The 23656-nt window shown below is 35.6% G+C and overlaps 2 protein-coding genes across 2 annotated transcripts; both read right to left on the bottom strand.

Moving 5' to 3' along the window:
* Positions 1–5493: 5493 nt before the first annotated feature.
* On the bottom strand, positions 5494–8538 carry eif5a2 (eukaryotic translation initiation factor 5A2). Its single transcript, XM_016271703.1, has 4 exons — positions 8319–8538; positions 8084–8188; positions 7752–7883; positions 5494–7360 (listed from the first exon to the last, which is right to left on the bottom strand). The coding sequence occupies exons 1-4, from the start codon at positions 8514–8516 to the stop codon at positions 7298–7300; spliced, it is 498 nt and encodes a 165-aa protein (XP_016127189.1). The 5' UTR covers positions 8517–8538; the 3' UTR covers positions 5494–7297.
* A 5030-nt stretch (positions 8539–13568) lies between these two features.
* Positions 13569–22791, bottom strand: LOC107586013 (solute carrier family 2, facilitated glucose transporter member 2-like). The gene is made up of 11 exons (XM_016273229.1): positions 22662–22791; positions 20707–20802; positions 20342–20541; positions 20032–20156; positions 19128–19157; positions 17360–17551; positions 15916–16103; positions 15684–15788; positions 14318–14419; positions 14000–14203; positions 13569–13908 (listed from the first exon to the last, which is right to left on the bottom strand). The coding sequence occupies exons 1-11, from the start codon at positions 22668–22670 to the stop codon at positions 13705–13707; spliced, it is 1455 nt and encodes a 484-aa protein (XP_016128715.1). The 5' UTR covers positions 22671–22791; the 3' UTR covers positions 13569–13704.
* Between the last annotated feature and the right edge of the window lie 865 nt (positions 22792–23656).

The raw sequence follows: 23656 nt of genomic DNA on the forward strand, positions 1-23656 counted from the left end.
CTCAGACTTTTGGCCTCCTCTGTATATATAAAAAACAACCTTGTTTTTAGCTGTCATGTTCATCATCTGGTGATTCACCTTTCATGCTTCCTGGTAGCACACTTCAAAGGGAGCCTAAAGAGGGGGTGAGGGAAGTGTCAAGTCTGTTATGAGCCCAGGGGACATGTGGACATGCAGGGGGACACACACTGTCCAGATAAAAGAACAACACCCCAAGTAGCACTATCAGATCTATAACAGATCTATCCACTCATCCTCCCATTCCCAACGTGATACTCCTTGGTTGACCACCACACATCCACTTACCCTTAACCCTCTTGCCCGTTGTCACTGGTTGAACAATGAAAACACTGTAAAAGTAGTTAATCAACAACAATCACTCCCTGAAATAAAGCCAGAACATAAAGATAAGATTAAAAAACAACATATAACACGTACATCTGGAAACACTTGACACACTTAAGTGATTGTGAGACAATCTGAACTCATGGAAAGGCCATAATCAAATATAAAATGACAACAAAAGATAAAAGAAAATAACGATGTCACTTGTATGTTGTTTATTCTCCCAAAGAGACAAGTATGTCTATAGATAAACATATCTAAATTGTTTTTACATTCTGATCTTTTCTCATACACAATTCCACTTAGACTCAACTAGATCTGAAAGCCAGTGTGTCCCAACACTCTCCTTCCTCACAGTGAAATATGAAGACACGTGCCAAGTCTTACATTATAGTATACTGTGGCAAAAAGCCTAGAAATCGGCTTACTCAACACAAGAGTATCTGCAGTGTCCTTTCCAAAGAAACCAAGAGACACTGACAAGTGAAAGGAACATGACTAAATGTGTGCATACCACAAGAATGTACAGGATATGAGTTTAATCCTCCAGAAAGTTACGTTTTAATAAAGAGAGCATTTTCATATAGCAGCGTACTGTGATTCCTTTGGTCCCAGCTCAAATCAAGAGTAAGGACTTCAAAAGAAGCAGAGGCTTACATACAAGATCCCTCAACTGTATATGAGGCTGCAGCTAATACAAAGACTTACTGACAGAATATGACCCTTTACTACCCTTTCTACTTGTCTCCTTGTGTAACTATATCACATGCACATCACTTCAAAAAGTTTAGGGTAATCTTTTTTTATTGTTTTTAATGTTGTTTATGCTCGCCAAAGCTGCATTTGTTTTTTATCTAAAATACAGTAAAAACAAATATTATGAAATATTATTATAATTTCAATTTGTTTTCTATTTTAATATATTTTAAAATGTCATTTATTCCTGTGATGGCAAAGCGTAATTTTCAGCAGCCATTACTCCAGTCTTCAATGTCACATGATTCTTCAGAAATCATTTTAATATCATGATTTGGTGCTCAAGAAACATGCATTATCATCAGTGTTGCTGATTCATATTTGTATAATTTTGTGGAAACCGTGACACAAGTCAGATTTGTTTTGTAAAAATGTAGACTTACTACACTTTTGATCAATTCAATGTATCCTTGCTAAATATAACATTTAGAAAAAAAATTGTAGTTTTCCCTCAAAATATGTAATTCAATAGTGGCTGTAAGCAGCGGTATATCATTTTTCAACTGTATAATGCTTTCTTCTATCTCCGTTTAATATACAGTACAGAAAAAAGTCATTTGCTGTCTCTGTTTGTTTTGTGACCCCACAGGAATATTGGGTCAGCAACTGAGTTTACAGCAGGACCACGTTTGTATGACGAAAAAACGAAAAAAAATTGGTAACCTGTTTGAAAACAGTTATTGTTTTTGCATTCCCCATTAGGCGTTAATATAATCGATAGCCTATATTTTTTTATCATATTTTACTCCTAGTTTTTGCTTCAGGGAAACCAGCTGCATGAAGAATGCAACCGAATCACAGCATCAAGTATCTATCTTGTGTGCTCTGGGCTGTACTTTAGCATTACTGGACTGCTGTGTGGTTAGTACTGATCTGGGATCAGGGTGAGGTGATGAGGGCCTGGTATGCATTAGCTCTGACTACACAGTGACACAATGACTCATAATTCAGTGACCCTTGGGGAAGCCAATAACGTAACAAGGCGAACTGGGTGTTTTTGTGTGTGTGTGTTTTTTTTTTTTTTGCTGGAAGGCTTTAGTTTGTAGCCTTACTCAGATGTCCTTGTTTCCTGTAAAACAAAATTCCTCCTCCACACTTCAGGATGACTTGAGTTTAAATCATGGGTCATAAGTAAATAGCCCTCATATGGCAGGTGGCTTTGAGAGCAGGGTCAAGGTCAGCATTATTCTCTACCAGAATACACATCAGGGAATTTTTGTATCTGAGTATTTGTATTAATTTAATGACACCCTGTTAAATAATTGGACAAATGTATCAAACCATTACAAAAATATTTTTTAAATAGTATTTATTATTTTTAAACTGGATATGTTTTTTATTATTATATTTGATGCACATGGCTTTTCGTGGCCCATACTGTATAAGATATAGGTGAATATGGAGCTAAAACTAAACCTCAGTTTTATTCAAAGGCTCAAACTGAGCAAAAATATGCAATTAAGTGCAGTTTCTGATATTTATATGTCCAAAAAGTGAAATTATATTCTGATAGCTTGTAATGTAAATCAATGAGATCTTTATAACAATATAGCAGAATACTTACATAAAATGCAGATAAATATCATTCTAAATCTCTCAATAATGTCTTGGTAAGATGATACAATACACACTCTAAAAAATGCTGGGTTAAATACAACCCAGTGCTGGGTAAAATAGGGACAAACCCAGCAATTGGGTTGTTACTACTCAGAAGGTTGGGTTAAACTTTTAACCCAACCGCTGGGTCAAAACAGCCCAATTGCTGGGTTTGTCCCTATTTTACCCAGCACTGGGTTGTATTTAACCCAGCATTTTTTAGAGTGCAGAGATGATAGAAAGATGTACAAACAAACATTCCTCAAAATCCAATGCATTGCATTTGAAAGATTTTGATGTATGGATAATCAAGTGAACCTAAGCAAAAAGCTGCACATAACACTTGTTGTAGAATTATATTAAAAGGCATTTTACTTCATAAAAAAAAGTATACACTATCAATCAGACAACAGAAGTCATGTAATAGATCGTGTGCAGCAGTTTTTCAGTAAGTTTTGATCATGTTGATAATTTAGAGATCTTAGAAATGTCCATATCAAATATGATACAGTAAGTAAGTCGTAACTAACTAACACTAAAGACAACACTAAACTGAAAACAAAGATGGATTGCTAATTTCCACCAATAGGGGGTTTGGACTCATTTTAAAAACATACTGAAAAAGAGATTTATTACAGAACTGATGCAACGTCATCATTTTAAAGTTTCGACTTAGTTGCAAAAGGTGAAAATGCGGGACTATTTAACCAAAGATCTAAATCATTTTAGTCTATCCAGTGCATCAGACAATTTACATATAATACAGTGCAGATGCCTTAGATCTGAAGTCCCTGGTATAATGAATACAAACAGCCACATCTCAAGCTATTATAATAAATATTTGTTTTGAAAGGAAGAAACCACATATACACCCCTATAATAAATTTGATCTTCTTCACTGCTGAGAACAGCTGTCACTCCACATGTTTCAACAGTTAAACAAGGACCAAGAAATAAATGAGATTCTTCTCCATCTGGAAGCAATGTGCAATGGTATATACTAGAACCAACAAGAATCACCCCTGGATTTGTGCACCATTAAAACTAATGGATGTGGTGGAACAATTTTTTTCTTCCACACACATGTACATATAAGACCATATGGACACAAAGACATCTACATCTGCATTGAATCTAGAATGTACGTTCTTATTTCAGAGTTTAGAAATGTAAACAGAGCACTTCAATTCACAATCCGTCTCTGAAATGTACAGCAGAACATTTTCTACATAGGAACCATTTGGCAATGCCTAAAGGCTCCTGTTAGCAGACTCGTATGTAAACAGGGGGAAAGCTAAAAGAAAAAAGTAAGATAACTTTCATATCTTAATAAAAAGCAGGTTGGGCAGACCTGGCGTGGTAGTTTTACTGTGCTTTACTGACATCTAGTGGCCACAGTATATTATAAATATGTAAATCCAGGAGAGCGGTTGCGAAATAAAAGGGACAGTGCAAAAATATTACGTCGTAAGATAATTTGTGTGCTAAATATGCTAAAATGCCCAGAAAAGAAATCACATAAAGGTATTGTATCAAAAACAGGACGCCCAAGTTTAAAGAAACGGTACCGTTGCTAACTGAAGCGTCTGCCAAAGCAGCTTAGTTGTCTTCAAGGCTGGAGACATAAAAAGCAGCTGTGAAAAAAATCATAAAAGCTTAAAGCTTGCCAGCCAATTGACATTCAAAGGGCCATTTTTGTTTCAGCCTTCAAAGCGGGCACATTTCAACAAAATACCATAAAACTGACTGCTGTTGGCAGCAGTTGGGCACAATGTTTAAAACAGCGCCTACAGCACAACTAAGCAATTGTAATTTCTGTGGATTAAAAATTTCTGTGGAATTTTGCTCTTTTGTGAAGAACTTTGGGATTCTTTATGACTCAACCATTCATTGTGGCCACCCACATTGTGGAAAAACAAACACTGCTAATCTGTGCTAAATGCAGCCTAATATTTATAGCTAACAATTTTTCCTGTTACCCGACTATCAGAGGAACAGCAGAAGTTAAAGAAATCACAATCAATGTATGATATAAAAAGTACTTTAGTACTCATAGATAGAACCATATTGTTCATTTACGTCTTATTGACGGACTGTTCTAAGCTTTTTTCCCCTCATTACTACAACATTCAGATAGACAAGTAACAAAATAAATAAATGGGTACAAAATAAAGTAAAACACACACACTGTCCAAAAGGGGCCTGTTTTTATTTAATAGAAACATTACTTTAACAAAGTTAAAATATATATATATATATATATGTAAAATGAACCAGTAGGTATTGTTTTTTTCCCCTCAGGAAAACGACTTGTATTTTTTAAACAAGGCAGGCAGAATTTTCATTAGACGTGTAGACTGCAATTCAAAACACTGGGTCAGTAAGACTTGTAAAAATTAAGTTAACGCTTACTAAATTGATCAACATGGATAAGTAGTATTTGATCATCAAATCAGCACATTACAACGATTCATTCATGCGATTTAGTTTTTTTTATATATATATATATATATATATATATATATGAAACTACAAAAAGTTATTTAAATATTTCACAATGTACAACTAAAAAATAAATTTTTTTTAAAAATTCTGTATTTTATCATCAAATAAATTCTGCTCTTGGTGAGAATAAGATACTACTAAAAAAAAAAAAAAAAAAACATCTCACTGATCCCAGACCTTTGAATTGTAACGCAAATACAAGAAATATTAAACAATTAAAACTAAAGTCTTATGCAAGTCTTCCCAGTTTTATTGCAAACTAAATGTGGACAAAATAAACACAAAAGCTCATTAGTTTTTCAGTTGAGTTTATTATAATTGCTCCCCTCTTACCCCAATCTGTGGTTTCGTACAATTATCAATCAACTAGCCATATGAAAAACACTGAACACTATTATTTCTACTGCTTGTCTGATTAAGCACCTTCTTACAAGTTTGCAGTGGTATAATGACCCAAGTTTCTTTCTGCCCGTCGCTGATAGTCAAGCTGCTAAAATAAAGGAAATTAACCAAATATATGCATCCAGTAAATAAAGTGTGTGATTCACTTGTAGGCATGAATACTAATGTTTTGCAGATAGAGACAGAGAGGTATTTAACAGTGCTATTTAGGACCAATACTACAAACAGCAAAATAACTGAACACTGGAAACCTGAGAGACTCACGGAGTTTGATATGCCAATGTGAAAGTTTCTCAATACTGTACAGTCATACAATACTTTCCACTTGAGCTCTCAGATCTACGGCTACTTCTATATGAGAGCTAGATTTACAAGAACAAAAACTAGATGAAACAGGGAACATAGTAAGATGACAGCCAACACAGCTAAAAACAAAAATCCCTTGAAGAAAAACATTTTGCCTAACCAAGAGCATTTTCATCTGCTGATCCATCTTACAGTAAACAAAAACTACTAAGAGGACAATTCTGAATCAAAACTAACACCTAGAGGAAATCAAACGCAAAGATATAATAGCAATGTTCCTCATTTCTACATCATGAAAGGAATTTCAGAGTAAATAAAAATGCCTACTACTATGAAAATACTATATTTGTTATGAGCCAAATACACACTGTGCCCTGAAGATGGGAAAAAAACTAAACAAATAAAGCCTTTATACCAGTAAACAAGTCAGGTGCACATAAGATGCAATAAAACTAAAGAAAGTGTTGATATTGAAGCCCTTGAGCACACACTGTGCCTGTCCACAAGTACAAAAAAATAAGCTAATTTTGCAGCATAAAAATTTGTTGTATAACAAAGCTACTGTAAACAGAGTTTGTTACAGAGGGCGTCCGTAGCCAATGCAAAGCTCAAAGGCCCTTCTTATAATCATCTTCCCTTACGACTAAGATGTAACAAACAAAGTTGGGTTATTGCTCTGTTGCTACCAAAAGAAATGTTAATTATGGAGGGACAGATGCTGTAAACTTAAAACAAAAAAACCTGACTCTCAAGGGGGAGTAAAACTATGTAGAATTACTATAAAAAAAAAAAACAGGTTGTGTTACTCAGATCAGTTACATTATATTTGGTCTGAATTAAATGTCAGTAAATGTTGAATCTGCCTTAGGATCGCTAGTTTCCGGTCACCCCAACAAGTGGCAAGCTGTCTGAGCGACACGCAGACAAATCCTAGCCTACCTGAGACACACAGGCTTTGGCACAAATGTAGATGTACCAAAACGCCGGCAAACTAGTCCGTGTCATTCATAGAAGTAATCTTCTATGGCTGCTGCCTGATTTGCAAGTTTAAGGCCTGTCGGCATGAATAAAAAGGTTTCTGCAATAAGTAGAGCATTAAAAAACTATTCCCATTTTTAATAATGAATGATAAAAGTGCTTCTGTATAATGAAGGAGGAATGGATAAGGAGAACTAAAGAACAAGCATGCAGGAAACCCATTGTGATTATGGAAATATCCTGATTAGACAACACCTCATAAGACAGGTCAAAAGGTCCAGCATCTTTACTGTTTAACAGAACCAATTCTGGGTGGTTTGTGAAGGCTGTGGCTTTGGTGACTTTTAGAACTAAAATGGAATATTTGTGGTATAGAGGCCTTCACTCAACCTGCCTGTCAGCTTGTTCATTAAGAGCTCATGGGCTTGATGGCAATGGGACACTCGTCCCCCATGGCAGCCAATACGGAGACCTACAAGAGGCAAAGAAATCACAAAAAACAAGTTAAGAGTCTTTCAAAATAATGGTGAAATACTAGAACTACTTTTTGAAGTAGTGCATCTCAAAATCTATACGTCAGTTATCGATTGGAACCAAGTTCTCAACCTACCTTTTTTTATTTAAAAATAAAAATCTGTAACACTTGTGTATATTGTGTGTAGATAGTAAAAGTCTGAACTCTGAGTTTAACAGTTGTAAATCCACATTCTACAAGGATGTGAATGCTTTTTATAAGTCAGAATCGTGTAATTATGGTGAATCCGACAAGGCATGAATGCACCTTAAGTAATGGGGGGTCTATGATCATATAACAGTGAGGACACTTTTCAAATTAAAGTTTGAAAATGTAATGGGCTACAGACCAGAAATTCATCCCCAGATTCAAATTTGCTCTCTATTTCTTTGCCCAGATCCCCATCAGGCAGCTTGAGGTCCTCACGCAAATCTCCATTATCCTTCAACAGGGAAAGGTAGCCATCGGTAATGCCAACCAACTATGCAAGAGGAAAGACAAAAAAAGCCACATTATTTCAAAATACCACAGAATAGATCACATTTAGACATTTTCTGTGTAGTTCAAGCTCCTAAAGAGAAGAGAGTTTAATAATAAAACAACTACAAGTGTCATACGTGAACATGACTGATGAACAATGAAAAAAAAAAAGGCCTAAACAGGAATATGTTCTGAACTTACTTGATAGTCCAGTCTCTTGATGTTAGGAACATCCATGTTGTGGGTGGAAGGACAGATATCTTCATTTTTCTTTCCAGTAAATATGTCAATTCCAACCATGTGCACCTGAAAAGGAAATGAAGCCTCAGCATTTATGCATTTTAATGATCAAGTTACAGATTAAATAATATGCAACGTATTATGAAATTTGGCCTTTAACCATAAGCCTTTGACAGTGAGTTCATTAACACGATACCTTGGCATGCCCATGCTTGCCAGTCTTGGAGGTAGACATCTCCACAATCTTGCAGGGACGCCCCTTTAGCACCACAAAGCCGTTCTTACGCAGAGCACTGCACTGCATGGGGAAGGTCAGGGAAGCCCCAGCATCTCCACTGGTGAAATCAGTATCAAGATCAGCCATGATGGGTTGAGTGTAGAGGATTCTGTGCATAGAAGAAAATGGTATTGACACGTGGTATTAACATAGCAAGGTTCTTCACAGAACACAGGTACATGAAAAATTCTTATTTGCATGGTACTACCATGATGCTATACTCACAAATCCTTAGCAATACCATGATACATGTACAAGAACATTACATTTTAGTGGTTTTAAAGGGATAGTACATATAGCATATAGTAAAAATAAAAAAAAGTCAGAAACGGTGCTCAGCATTCACGGTTTGTTTCGAGATTTAAAAAATTGACTTTGGACTCTGCTGGACTGAGGAAGATTCAGTCTCATCCATTGTTAGTGACATGCTAGTAACTTGCTATTTATGCTAGAAACATGTTAATCATGCTAGCAACATGCTAGTAGCATGCTAGTCATGTTAGCAATGTGTTAATAACATGCTAATCATGTTAGAAACATGGTATTGACATGCTAGTAACTTGTTAATCATCCAAGTAACATGCTAGTTACTTGCTAATCATGCTAGTAGCATGCTAGAAACATGCTAGCGACAGGCTAGTAACATGCTAATAATGCTAGAAAAATGCTAACGACATACTAGTAATTTGCTAATCATGCTAGAAACATGGTAGTTACTTGCTAATAATGCTAGCAAAATGCTAGTAAAATGTTAATCATGCTAGAAACATGTTAGTCACTTGTTAATCATGTTAGCAACATGTTAGTAGCATGCTAATCATGCTAGCAACATGGTAGTAACATGTTAATCAGGCTAGAGACATGCTAATAACTGGCTAATCATGCTATCGACATGCTAGTCACTTGCTAATAATGCTACCAACATGCTAGTTACTTGCTAATCATGTTAACAACATGTTAGTTACTTGTTAATAATGCTAGCATAATGCTAGTAGCATGCTAATCATGCTAGCAAAATGCTAGTTATTTGCTAATCATGCTATCAACATGCCAGTTATTTGCTAATCATGGTAGAAACATGCTAATTATGCCAACAAATTGCCAGTAACAGGCCAATCATGTTAAAACATGCTAATCATGCTAGAAACATGTTATCAACATCTATCTAATCCAGGGTGCTCAAACTCGGTCCTGGAGGGCCGGTGTCCTGCAGAGTTTAGCTCCAACTTGCCTCAACACACCTGCCTTTAAGTTTCTAGTATGCCGTAAGAGCTTGATTGGCTGGTTCAGGTGTGTTTAATTGGGGTTGGAGCTAAACTCTTCAGGACACCAGCCCTCCAGGACCGAGTTTGGACACCCCAGTTCTAATCAATCGAAATGTTCAAACTTCAGGCTTTTACAACTGCTTTAAACTTTCAGGCTTGGCTTTCTCAAGCCAACCTAAAGTTTGTCTTGAATATGATGCGATTAAAAATTTTATTTTCTCTTTGGAGTGTTACAAGCTCTTGGTGCATAAAGTTGCAAATGTAAAGTCTCAAATCCAAAGAGATATTCTTTATAAAAGTTAAGAGTCAACCACGCCTACCTAAAACGGCTCGTTTAAACATGCCCCTACATGTCTACGTCACTGTGTAGGAAGATTTGCATAACACCGCCCTAATGTTCACGCAAAGAAAGAAGGTATAACTTTTATTCTCGCTGTAGTTTTGTTGTTGCCGCCGGCGCCATGTTGTGGAGATGCTGTGTGTTTCAGTTGTGAAAGCGAAACTACTTTGTTTGGCCTTCCAAAAGAGGACGATATCTGCTTCATCATGCCTAGAGCAGATATCAACTTTGCGCTGTGGATCGCCAGATCTGAACCTGCAGAGTAGCATACAAATGGGTCTGTGCTCAAAGGCTGTTCTATAAAGTGGGGCAGTTCCAACTTTGCAAGGACAGTCTGGCGCTTCTGACTCACGGCCTGTAAGTAAATTTTTTATATTTAAAGAATTTGCCACTGATGATTCAAATGCGAGTTTTGATCAGTGTAGAGTAGCGCTCGTTGTTTGTCGTTTCTCCGATCACAAATGCAGACATGGTTTTATGTTTACGCGGCGCGATACGCAACGCGTAAAAACACAGTATAAGTCATTATAATCCATAATTATGTCCCCACTGGATGCAACGAATGCCTCGTTTATAATGGGTTTTATTGGTTTTGTCTTGCTGTGCCAGGAGAAGGCATCACAGACAGTGTGTTAAGGGGCGTAACATTTCTGTCACACGCTTGAGGTATTCAGCCAATCACAATGCACTGGATAGCTGGCCAATCAGCGCACACCTCGCTTTTCAGACCGATGAGCTTTGTAAAAATCGACGTTTTTCAGAAAAGCGGGGCTTAGAGGAGAAACAATAATGTACATTATGTGGAAAATAATGTGTTTCTTTTACCTTAAACCGCATAAACACATTGCATTACACCAAATACACAGCATAATGTTCTTTTTAGCAACGTCATATGACCCCTTGAATATTACCCATTTTCAGCGCTTGAAAACCAACAGGTTTTTTTTGGTCACTTTGTATACAGCTGATACTTATTAGGTAACAAGGTAACAACATGCTATACATGTATGTGTGTATACAACATGCCAGAATTATGCTAGTAACATGCTAATCATGCTAGGAACATTATTAGCAACAATTTAGCTACATGCTATCAACATGCTAACTTCATGCTAATTATGCTAGTTACATGCTAATCATGCTAGAAACATTATTAGCAACAATTTAGCTACATGCTAATCATGTTAGCAACATGCTAATCATAGAAAAATGATTAGCAACATGCTAACTGAATGCTAATCAAGCTAGCAACATGCTAATTTTCTAATTTATCTACATTTTCAAATATGAAGCTTTTACAGCTGCTTTAAACTTTCAGGCTTGGCTTTTTTAAGCCGACCTAAAGTATTTCTTGATGAACCTTTTTTTTTATCTAGTTTGATCTGTAGTATTAGCAACTACCAACGTTCAGTTTATTGGAGAATGCATTGTCTAGCCACCCATTCAACTTCAGCCTTCCACCTTTATCAACAGAGCTGTGCACAGGGGGGGGGCAGTGTCTTCACAAAAAAGAAGACTGCTAAAAGGCCGTTCAACATTGCAAACATGAATTTAACGCTCCAGCAAGCCAGCAGGTCAATGTGCCCATGGACCACAAAACCAGTCGTAAGGGTCAATTTTTTTGAAATTCCATTTATGTATGTTTTTTTAGGATAGGACAATATTTGGCCGAGATACACCTATTTGAAATCTGAGGGTGCATTTAAAGTTGTCCAAATGCATATTACTAATCAAAAATAAAGTCATGGAACATGACCTTTACATCATATCCTAATGATCTTTGGCATTCAAGAAAAAACATGGATACAATGTTTTATTGGCTATTGTTACAAATATACCTATGCTACTTTTGACTGATTTCGTGGTCCAGGGTCACATATAGAATATTTAGCAGTTTGTCACACTTTAATTCTTGTAATTAAGTAAATTTCACATTATAATCACTTGTCTTAGTTGATACCATCATATTTATAGGCTAATATTTCATTAAAACCATATTAATAGTAGGCCTATAAATAGTTAAAAATGTATGCATGTTCAAAATGAGTTGTTTATATAATATAGATTTATGCTCCCGAACATAGCAAAAGTGTCCCTCGTGGGTCAAAATGACCCGAAGGCCAAAAATGAAAAAATAAATTTTGGTCCAGAAAGCTTATATTGGTCCATTTTTATATATTTTTTTCCTAATTTATTTTATTATTTTTGGTGATTTTTATTTTATTCACATAAAATTCTGGATATTTTTATGAAAAGGAGCATATTTTTGTAATTTTTTTCACCAAAAAAAAACAAAGAAAGACACAATTTCTGCATATTTATACTTTAAACATGATGGTGTCTCTGATGTCATCTGGTGGGGAAAAAGGACATCAAATTGTGTTTTATGATTACAGCCACTAGAGGAGGTCCCACAGAATCCTAGGTGAACATGATTTCAAGTACAGCATGTTCCTGGATCAACATCCTTGTTGATCCTGGAACAACATTCCAATCAACCAATCAGAATTGAGGGATACGTTTTCAAGAAATGTCAGTTTTAGGCTTACAATCAGGGTTGGATGCTTCAACACCCTTGTTATTCACCTATCATTTCCCTCTGATTTTAGGAATAAATTATGGGTAAGGTTAGGTTTAGGGGAAGGGATTGGGTTAGGTCTATATTTTTGGACAGTAATGTTGATCCAGGAACATGTCTTACTTGGCAAAATCACGGCGACAAGAATCCTATGGAGCCACCATGTGTGTGCTTGTGTGCCTGTGTGTGTGGGTATGCAAGTTTTTTGTGCATTGGGGACATTCTGCAGACTCAGCCCTTCGTTTGGGTATGCATCTTTTCTGGATTGTGTCAGATTTTTGTATAGTAAAAAAAAATCAAATTAAAAAAAAAGTTTTTTTTTTTTCAGACATACCATTAATTCCTATGGCTGGGTCAAAATGACCAGCAAGGGACACTTTTGTAATTTTTTTTATTACACCCACATAGAATCCTCGAATCGACTCAAATTTTGTGTGTGTGTGCTCCATGCTCAAGTGTGACTAAATTAAATTTGAAAAAATCCACAGTTTTTTTCGTTAATTCCATGCTTTTCCAGTGGCGGGTCAAAATGACCCGCGAGGGACATTTTTGTTACTTTTTATATAACACCCACTTAAACCGCTCGAATTCACTTGAATTTTTTTTCATGTATTCCCGGTTAGTGTGACAAGAGTGACAAAAGTCACAAAGTCTCATACCATAACGATCAACGCTCGCTTTAAAAAAAAAAAAAATCTTTAAAAATGAGTTTTTGGTCAAAATGACCCAAAGGACGGATGAGGGTTAAATGACTAATATTTATACTTCCACTGAAGATGAGGAAGAAGCAGGCTCAGAGAGTGAGGAAGAGCCCACTGAGCATCAGCTAAATCAGACAGGTACAGGTAAGACTGGCTGACAACAAAGGAATATGCTTGAGTGTGATAAAAAAGTAAGATGGACATTAAATTATTTGAATGAACGAGTAATTACATTACAACAACATAAATTGAATTAGCACTAAGCCTAACACTTGTATTTATCAAATGACGAGCTAAGTCATTGAGCTCTCGATGTGAAGCTCTGTGGAATATACAGCAGATCAGTTCTGTCATAACAGGTGAGTTCTGAGACAGCAGTAACATCGTTCATTCCACAGTTTCCAGAAGATAACGGCCTCTTTCAGGCCTCTGTAGAGCTCTTGAGCTGCACCATCTCAGCTTCTTCTTGAGGTTTGGAAAGGGGAGCTCCACGTTTGCGATGGAAAACAGCTGCTATCTCCTCAAAAGTCTTCCCTTTTGTTTCAGGTACACGCAAGTAGATAAAAACAGTGAAACCGAATAGGAGTACTGCAAAAACGATGAAGACATAGCTCCCACAAAGACCCTAAGGACCAAAGAAGAGTCATAAGACCTTATGTAGGTGATGGCATGTAAAGATACTGCACAATATTAAAAGTCCAGGGAACTCAATGTACCTCTAAATAAGGGAAAAACATGCCAATGATGAAATTACATGTCCAGTTGCAACACCCAGCTAATGCGATGGCTGCTGGCCGCGGCCCCTGACTGAAGATCTCCGCCACAATGAACCATGGGATTGGTCCAGGCCCGATCTCAAAGAACGACACGAATAGGAATATGGCTGCCATACTGAGGTAGCTCATCCACGAGTAAACGTCCTGAGAAACAGAATAAACGGTGAGACATTAAACAACCACAGACCTACTCGAGATTTCTTCATTACTGTTAATTTTGTGTTGTCATATATATATATAAAGAAATGCAGATCATACCTGAAAAGCCAGGCCCACTGTCATGGCCACAGCACAGCAGCACATTCCTCCCAATCCAACAATAGTGAGAGTCCGTCTGCCCGCTCTGTCCACCAAGATCACCTGTAAAAAACACATGAATGAACAGGACTGTTCAAGAATTATCTACAGTTGCCAGTATGCTGAAAGATGTTTTGAAGGTGGAATTGAATAAATTTTTTTAAATACACTGACATCTAGTGGCCTTGAACTGCTAAACACACTATTTAAATTGGGACACAGTTTTACCATTGAAATCACTTGGGAAAAATGTCCCAATTAACATGAATTCACTATAAATATAGAAATATTTAGTTGAACAATTTTATTATTATTAATGCTTTTTCTAACAGTTTGGTGGACATTTGTATATTCATCCATATATGTATTGTATTCCATTTTTTAATTGAAAATTATGAATAACTATTTTATTATTATTATTATATTGTGTATTTTATTTTATTTATTTTTTTAGCATTGTCATGTCACCCCCCCGACTTTTGGGTTGCCCCATCACAAAAATCCCAATTCAGCTCCTGGTTACCAAAATAAAATGAACAGTATCTGGCTGCTTAAGTGATCACAATACCTTTGTGTGGTGGCTTTCAATGTATTTTTATTAAGCTGTTTTAACCTGTCTGCAGTCTTCATCTCACGTGAGTTCACATTTAAACCATATTTTTCTCAATTACTTCTTTTTAAGTTTATCGAATTATTCATTTCTTTAAAGCTAAATTATACTTGAGTAAAAATCAGAAAATGACTTTGCTCTTAGGCTAGCCTAAAGAATTGCGCTTTCATGCATCAGATTAATCAAAACTTGTTCTGAATGGATTATTTGATTTAGAGTAGCTCTTGACTCATTACTCAAAACTGTTTTCTATTGCAGGCTGCCCTTGAACTAGCAGACATAAACACTGCAAAGTCCCTGATAACATATGGCTGCTCTCCAGCTCTGTGAAGCTTCAGCCACCTCTCCAGATCTATGTAGCAGTAATTATAACTTAATTTGTTCGCAAGATTCAAGGTGAGATGTCTCACTGGGTCATATATGTTAAATATGGGCATGATTGATAATGTCAGCACAAGTTTGTATAAATCTAACCTAAATAAGTGACACATTTTGATCACAGTGCTAATGAAAGCTGCTCTGCCTTAGCTGCAATCTGTTGTCTAAAGAAACATGCTCTCAAATGAGTTGGAATATCTACAATATCAGTCTTGAAATATTGTCAAAAAGCATTAAGGGAAAGTAAACCCCGAGAGGCAACAGAACTCTGCGGTTTCTAAGAGACGAGAGCCTGTTCCTCAGCAGCCAGTGTTTGCCTTTAAATTAGTGTCTGTTTACCGACACAAGGGTGAAAATGATGTTTATAACTCCCACTCCAATAGTGGCATACACCGGCTGACCGACCCCCGCAGACTGGAAGATCGAAGTAGAGTAATAAAAGATCTAGAAAAAAACAACAAAGAAAAGATCAAATATATTATGATGTTGTCTAATAGTAATGGGGTCCATAAAATGTCAATCGAAATGTTTTTTTCAATATAATGGGAGCATAAAGGCAGATTGAGCGTACAGCGTTGATCCCAGAGAACTGCTGGGATAAATGCATCATCAGGGCCACAAACAGCTGCTGGCGGTACACAGAGGAACGGAGCAGCCGCAGGATGGACGTTTGCGCCTCCTTCATGGCCTTCTCTTTCTCTGCCTGCATCTCTGCTATGTCCTTTGAGGTGTCGTAATCTCCCTTCAGCCTTTTCAGACCTACCAGAAAGAAGAACTGGGAATCATTATTTTGTTGAGGAAATTCAGAATGTTCATCAACTAAACAAAGTTTTCAAAATTGCTCTAGTCTAAGAGACTAGAGTGATTTTTAGAACATTCTGAATTTCAACCACAACTATAACAGTGATGACAAAGAGGAACCATATTCTTATAATCACTTTAAGAAATTTTTTTTCCCCTTTGGGTGAATTCTAAAAACATTGACAGGCAATCAAAATACTTTCAACTTTAAAGTCCGTTGGTGTGAACGCTAATATCGTTATAGTTTTTGTTCTTGGCTAATTCATACAACCTCACTCATACGAATTTGTATGGTTTGTGAAAAATTGTACGTATTTTACGAGGTGGCAAATTTGTAGGAATTCATCACGAATAAGCCAACCCCTCAGTGAAATCAGACAAAATCGTAAAAGTGAGGTCGTACAAATACGCACCTTGTAAAATACATACAAATTCGTCATGAGAGAGAGAAAAAAGAGAATAAGGTCCTAATGTTTAAAAAAAAATGGTCAATGTTACAGAAATAAAGTTGTTATTTTAGAATAAAGTTGTAGTGTTACAAAAATACATTTATAATGTTACCAAAATAATGTCAATGTTGCAAGAATAAAATTGTGAAGTTACAAAAATAAGGTTAATGTAAACACAAATTACAAAAAATTAAGTCACATTGTTTTGTAAATTAAGTCAATGTTATGAGAATAAAGTCATAATGTTACAAGAACAAAGGCATAAAGTTTGTAATGTTTCAAGTCTAATATCTTCAATTTAAGAGATAAAAAAAACTAATATAGCCTTATAGGATTTTGAGGGTAAAATAAATAGTAATTAGCTTCATCGATGCAGAAAATGTATGTGGAGTATTTAGATTGGCTAGCATGTGTTAGTATTTACTAACAAAGAAATTCTTTTGGCAAATCATCTCAGAGTTATCATTAGAATCCAGCAGTGAACCTGAAGGAAATTGAATTTATTAAGGAGAAAGAACCAGACGGACATTCAGGAAATTGCTTGTTTTGTGCAATCTGTAATGACAGCCAGCTCCATTTCACTTTGATGCTACTTTCCTTATTATCATACTGACTTGAATCGCACAAAATGTTATTGTAGTTTTGACTTTATTCTTAAAATATTAGTACTTAAGTGTCATAATGTTGTGACTTTATTCTCATAAACGGCCTATTATCAATGCATGTTGTCCAAGAGTAGTGAGTGAGAAGGCTTTGGGCACATACTCTTGCATGCTTCTTCCACTTTGCCTTGTTTGATGTAGAGGAATCGAGGACTTTCTGGACATACAAGCAGCAGCAGACTCTGCAGGATGGCAGGAGCTCCAGAAAGACCCAGCAACACGTGCCACATGTCATCATTTCCCAGCAGGAAATCCAGACCGATGACCTGCAGATAACAAGGACACCTGCACACATCTTACAGGTTCTAATAAGAACTGAAAAAGAGTTACTAAAAAGAATCAAACAATTTGAAAGAACAGTAAATGCTTCATTTTTTTTTAAACTGATAAAGAGAGTAGTGGCTTAGACCTCATTAGCATCTTACTTAAAATACATCACTATTTTTTCAATTCAATAAAATTTTTTTTTTTTTTTAAATATTAATCCCAGAGGGAAATTGCTTTCCATGTTACAATTGCTCTCAAGAAAGAAAGAAAGAAAAAAGATAATAAAATGAATAAATATATACCTATATATCAATCAAATTAAAAATGAATAAGTAAAACATACAAATAATTATATAAAACCATACCAGTAAAAATGGTAGTTTAGATCAAATATGAAACTAAAGTGGAATGAAATGACAAATGTGGAATATAATAAGTCCAGTATGGTAATGGTAATTAAGTACAGTAGTTATATAGTATGTATTGCACACTAATCTTAGTATTAATAAATAGGCAGTAATAATAATAATAATAAATTGCATTGCACAAGAAAAGTCCCTTATTGCATATGAAATGAACATGTATTGCACATGCATTACTCAAAAATATCCCAGCACTTATAGAGAGGAGTTGTACAGCCTGATGGCCTGATTTTTTATCACAGTTGCTTCAGCTGATTGTAAAACAGATTTTCCATGGACTATCATGTATGGTCATGTTCTTTTATTAAATAAAATTAAATATTCAGTTAAAGGGATAGTTCACCCAAAAATGAAAATTCTGTCATTACTCATCCTCATGTCACTTCAAACCCGTAAGCAGGCCCGTAACCAGCTATAAGGCCACCGAGGTGGTACATTTTTCATGTTTAAAAATAAAATGTTCTTTGAATGACTCATTTGCTGTTAAACTCCTCATATGAATGCTTGCATGGCATTAATTCAGTTTAGACCGTTTGCAAGAATGTTTAGCGTCCCGGTTATGAAAATGATCGCTGCGAGACACTGGCGGAGTGAACGAGGCTTGAGAGTGAGGGCGCGGGCGCAGCCATTATAAGCGTTTTAGGACTTGTCTTTTTCACTTAATTTAACACTTTAGAAAGTTAATAAAGTAGGATGTTTAGAATCAGCGATATCTTTATCTTATCTGCAAAAGATTGGAATTAATTTCGGTTTATTTTTATTTATTTTTACTATTGTTTGTTTTAGTATCAATATCTGGCAACACTGCATCGTCGGCACTTAAACGGAATGCAACAACAACAAAAAAGCATATGGACAGGTTTTTGCTGACAGGATATGACATTCGGTAAAGGAAAAGCGAAAATTATCATGATATTATCCGTCATAAACGTTAGCGGTCAAAAACAGTAGCATTTAACACTAGTGCACTCAGATCTGTAGAACAAGTAGGTTACAGAATGAAATGAAATACGCAAAAACTAGCCACGAAGAAGTGTATGCCATGTCATTCAGTATAGTTAAATTTTCACAAATTATGCTGTAAACTTTCATAAGAGCCCTAGACAAAGTTATTGTAGTTATGTATTGTTTCAATAAACAACTGATAAAATTATCCACCCTTAAATATAGTAAAGTATTAACAAATTTTCGGCACCAGGCCAGACGACAGACCTACAACACGTGTGATATATGAACCAGTGCGCAGACAAAACATATTGCAAAAGCATACACAAAATATATAACAGTGCAATGTAATAAAACTAATTTAAGTAAATTACTTGCATACTAATATATATATATATATATATATTCATTCATTACGTCTGTAGCGGACGAAAAGTAATTGTCTTTATGAGTGAACCATGAATCATTCACTCAACCGATTTGTTTCAAATAATGATTCCTTTAGGAATGAAGCAAATGGCTGCCTTTATGAGTGAGTCACTGAATAATTCCCTCAACTGATTCGGTAAGGAAACACTGCTTCTGAATGCTGCTCGGAGACGCAGCGGCTTCTACTTTCGTTGTAGTCATGAGAAAATGGGATCATTTTACTTGATCTTTGAACCTCGTTTGGCACAATGAACTACTATTATTTGAGTCAATTTCAATTTTGTTCAGTTTGAGCTTAAATTAGTTGAATTAAAATGTTATATATTTTCAAAATCCCTGAACATGTCTACATGTGAACATGTGAATTGGGAAAACATGCAAAGACAAACGATGAGAAACAGAAATTGTGAGTTCCTAATGTGTCTTCAGGTTCAAATCTTTCATTCCTTTGGTTACTTGACAGACACAAATTAATGAATTGTTCATGAACATTATTCCATTTGTGGAGCAAAAAAATAACTGGCAATGTTGTATCTAAAATGCGAGTTATTTATTAATTATTTATCACTTTCTGAGATGCTGCTTTTGAATTTTTACATTACTAGAGTAAGGTTATTAGTATTATGAAATGTATTTTATTTTATTTTTTTTAAATAAAAGCCTTGCCTTTCTCTCAAGATTTCATGAAAATAGAGGCATGGTTCTGTCTTACCACAGTACAGTCCCATGATAGCACGTCCTGCTATCACCATGAGGTAAGGTGTGCCCAACTTAGACAGACCCATTAACAGCCCAGCTGTTATAGCCAGGACATTTATATACAGCATACCTTTGATCCTGTAAATACATTTTATACAGACAGGACCAAAAATATGAGTCACATTCCACTGAATCGGACCATATAAAACTTTATTCTTTCAAGATAAAGCAAGTTAAAACTATTTCTTGCAATTAACATCCTTATGCGGTTTCCTTTTTATCTCCTCACAGATAATAAATTCACAAGTTCACAAATACTCCACCTTCCACGGAAGTCGCTAACAAAGCTCACTAGAAAGGAGGACACCATGCCTCCGATGGCGAAGATGGCCACAGACAAGGACCAGTACATGACCACAGAAGCATCAGTCGGTTCTTCATGTTCTGTGGCGTTTCCTCCTCTTCTGTGAGCTAGTTCTTCATTATAGACCCCCAGAGATTTTGCATAGTGCCTCTCAATGACCTACAACACAAATGGCATAATGCCATGACAAATTCCTTCCCAATAATGATAATGAACAATAATCCTTTCTCTTGAAGATATAATCTCAAAGAGATAACTCCATATCACGCTGGCTCTGAATGCAGCTAGGAGAGTGAAGGCTGTAATGATGGTGTGATGACTGACCTTCTGTGGGGCGTTGATGACGCCCAGGCTGTATCCCATCTGCAGAGAGCCAAGCGCAGCTGTGAACACTGCCAGAGCGAGTGTGCCTGTTAACTGCTGTGAGACAGGAAAACACGACGGCTCTTAAAAAGGTCTTCATTTTGACCTTCCACAAAAAAAAGGTCTTAAATCTGTGCATAAAGTCGTAAAATTATGTCATTAAATGTTTCAAGCTCTCTTTTGGTTTCCAATATAAGTATCTAAAACATCCTTAAATCAAGATGCATTTAAATGCAAACTGAATGTATGAAGTCTTGTTTTTGTTTTTGAAATTGAACAAAATTAAGCGAGTTATGCTTAAGAACAAACATCTGTCAATGCAATATAAAAACCGGTTTTCCATTTGAATTGTTGATTTTTCTAAACCCCTTCGGCAGATATTTGTTCTCGTTTTAAGCATACATTCACTTAATTTTGCACTTAAAATGCATCTTGATTTAAGAATATTTGGTAACACTTTAGTATAGGGACCAATTCTCACTATTAACTAGTTGCTTATTGGCTTGCCTATTATTGCATATTGGCTGTTTGTTAGTACTTATAATAGAAATACTCTGCATCCCTACTCCTTACCCAATACCCAAACTTAACTACCTTACCATTAATAAACAGCAAATTAGGAGTTTGAGGCAGAAGTCATAGTTGATGGTTTGTTAATAGCAAGAAATTGACTTAAAATAAAGTGTGGCCAAATATTTACACATTTTGAATGAAAGAAAAAAAACCTGATACGTCGGAAATGTTTAAACTTTAGTAAGCAGATATTTTCATTTAGAGAACATATTGCCATTTTCTTCCATTTAGTTTATTCCTTCCATTTTCTTGACTTGGTACTAAAAACCAATTAAAAAGTCTTAAATTTACCTTAATAAAATCTGTAAAAAATTGTCAACATAAAAGTTAATTTACAGTATCAGTAGCATTTCCTCGATCAATTCAGAATGTGCCAATAGAAATTAAACAATACAAACAAAATCTGCAAAACTTACAACACTCAGTTACAGGTTTTCCTTTTAATTATATAATTTATAGTTAAGGTCAGAACTTTTTTATAAAAAGGTCTCGCACTGAAAAAACGTTTGTGAACTCAAAAAATAAAGTATACATTTGAATTCAAATATGCTCTTTAAATGAAACAATATTTGTGTTGAATAATAAAACATGTATTCTCGGTTTGAACAAACATTTGATTCAAGAACAGTGAACATGATTAGATATAGCTGGATTAACTCCCTTTAATTGAAATTATGTAACCACAAAATGAATGTTATAAAATATCTGAAATGGACTTAAATGTATTTTGTCCAGTACATGAGTAATAATACCTCAGTAAACAGAACTAAAGCCCTTGATGGTCGGAAAATCTCCAGTAATACTAATTTAGGAGTGTGCATAACGCATATTACGTTACTAGAATGATCTACTATAGTAACAACAATAACAATGCACAATTACAAACACATATGCATAGTTTACTAAGTACTTGCGTAAATATGCAGTTATGTAAACAAACAGAATGGACAGTTCCTTTTAGAGACCTTTAACTGTTGCATTTCTTAATACTATTAAAAAAGTTTTTCATACACACAATAAAAGTATCTGCATTCTGGCCATTTTGTTTAATCATGTGTCAATTAAATGGATGTTTATTTTTTCAAATCACTGTAACACTAATAGTAAACTCATAATCACAGCATGACTAACACCTGCATTCACTATTCTGCCCGTCATATAATCTCTGCTCAAAAAAAACTAAAACCATTTAGATTCAACATGCAAAGCTAAGAGACAGTCGTATCAATAAGACTATTTCACACCATTCAGCATTATCAACCGGTTACATATCATTTAGATGCAAATCAAATGGCATTTTCATTATCCATATGAAATCATAAAGAAGGATTAAATGAATTTACCTTCTCCATTTTGCATGAAGTGTCAGCAAAAGCCGCTCTAGGTCATTAATAGTGGCGCCAAGGTTCTCGGCTGCTTTCCCAATACTCCGTAAATGATCAATCCTGTCACTGCAGGATCATGATGCACACGTGTGCTGTGCTAGAGACCTTCTGCCCTGATCCACTAATGATGTCCATGTATCACCGCTGTTTATGTGCTGCTTCTTCCCACTGAATACCAGACTATTGTTTCACTTTTTCATGTGGTCAAAATGATTGACATGACTTTTTATATCATTTTAAGGTACACTCTAAAAAATGCTGGGTTGTTTCAACCCAACTTTGGGTCAAATATGGACTAACCCAACCGTTGGGTTAAATGTTTACGTTAAATTTTTAACCCAAAAGTTGGGTTGAAACAACCCAGCATTTTTTAGAGTGTATAACAATAATACACGTTTATGATGCCAAATAAATGTCAGGTGTCAGTATTGCTTTTTTTGATTGCCATAAAGCGGCTGGATAAGACATTACGTGCTTGAGCAACAAGAGTTAATATATTACACCTATTAGAGCAAAGTTCTCAGCGCTCAGAGACACTGGTGCTTTCATGAGCTCTGGAAAAGATTCACTAGAGTGAGGGACACTAACACAAGCCAGAAAAGGTACTTATTTGTTTATTTTTTCTTATCATAAAAAAAGAAAGAAAAGGAGGACATACTAGTGCTTCTATCACCATAAAAGAAACGAAAATCTTGTTTACAGCTTCGACGATCATTAAAAACATATTAAGACCAAAACATTAAGTAACCATTCTTGAGTGTCAAATAAAGTAGTTAATTAAAAGAGCTCAGTGAGGTTCTTCCCCAGCACTGGCCGAACACAGTGTTTCACACAGCATACATACATAAATCAGCAGGACATTATTGCTAAAAACCTCTCATTCCCTCACCATTAAAATATCTTCTTTTGCTATGTAAGAGATGTGAAAGAAATATAAATATCTATATAGTGTG

This window comes from Sinocyclocheilus grahami, unplaced genomic scaffold, assembly GCF_001515645.1.
Source record: "Sinocyclocheilus grahami isolate Dianchi unplaced genomic scaffold, SAMN03320097.WGS_v1.1 scaffold5.1, whole genome shotgun sequence".
Taxonomy (NCBI): Eukaryota; Metazoa; Chordata; class Actinopteri; order Cypriniformes; family Cyprinidae; genus Sinocyclocheilus; species Sinocyclocheilus grahami.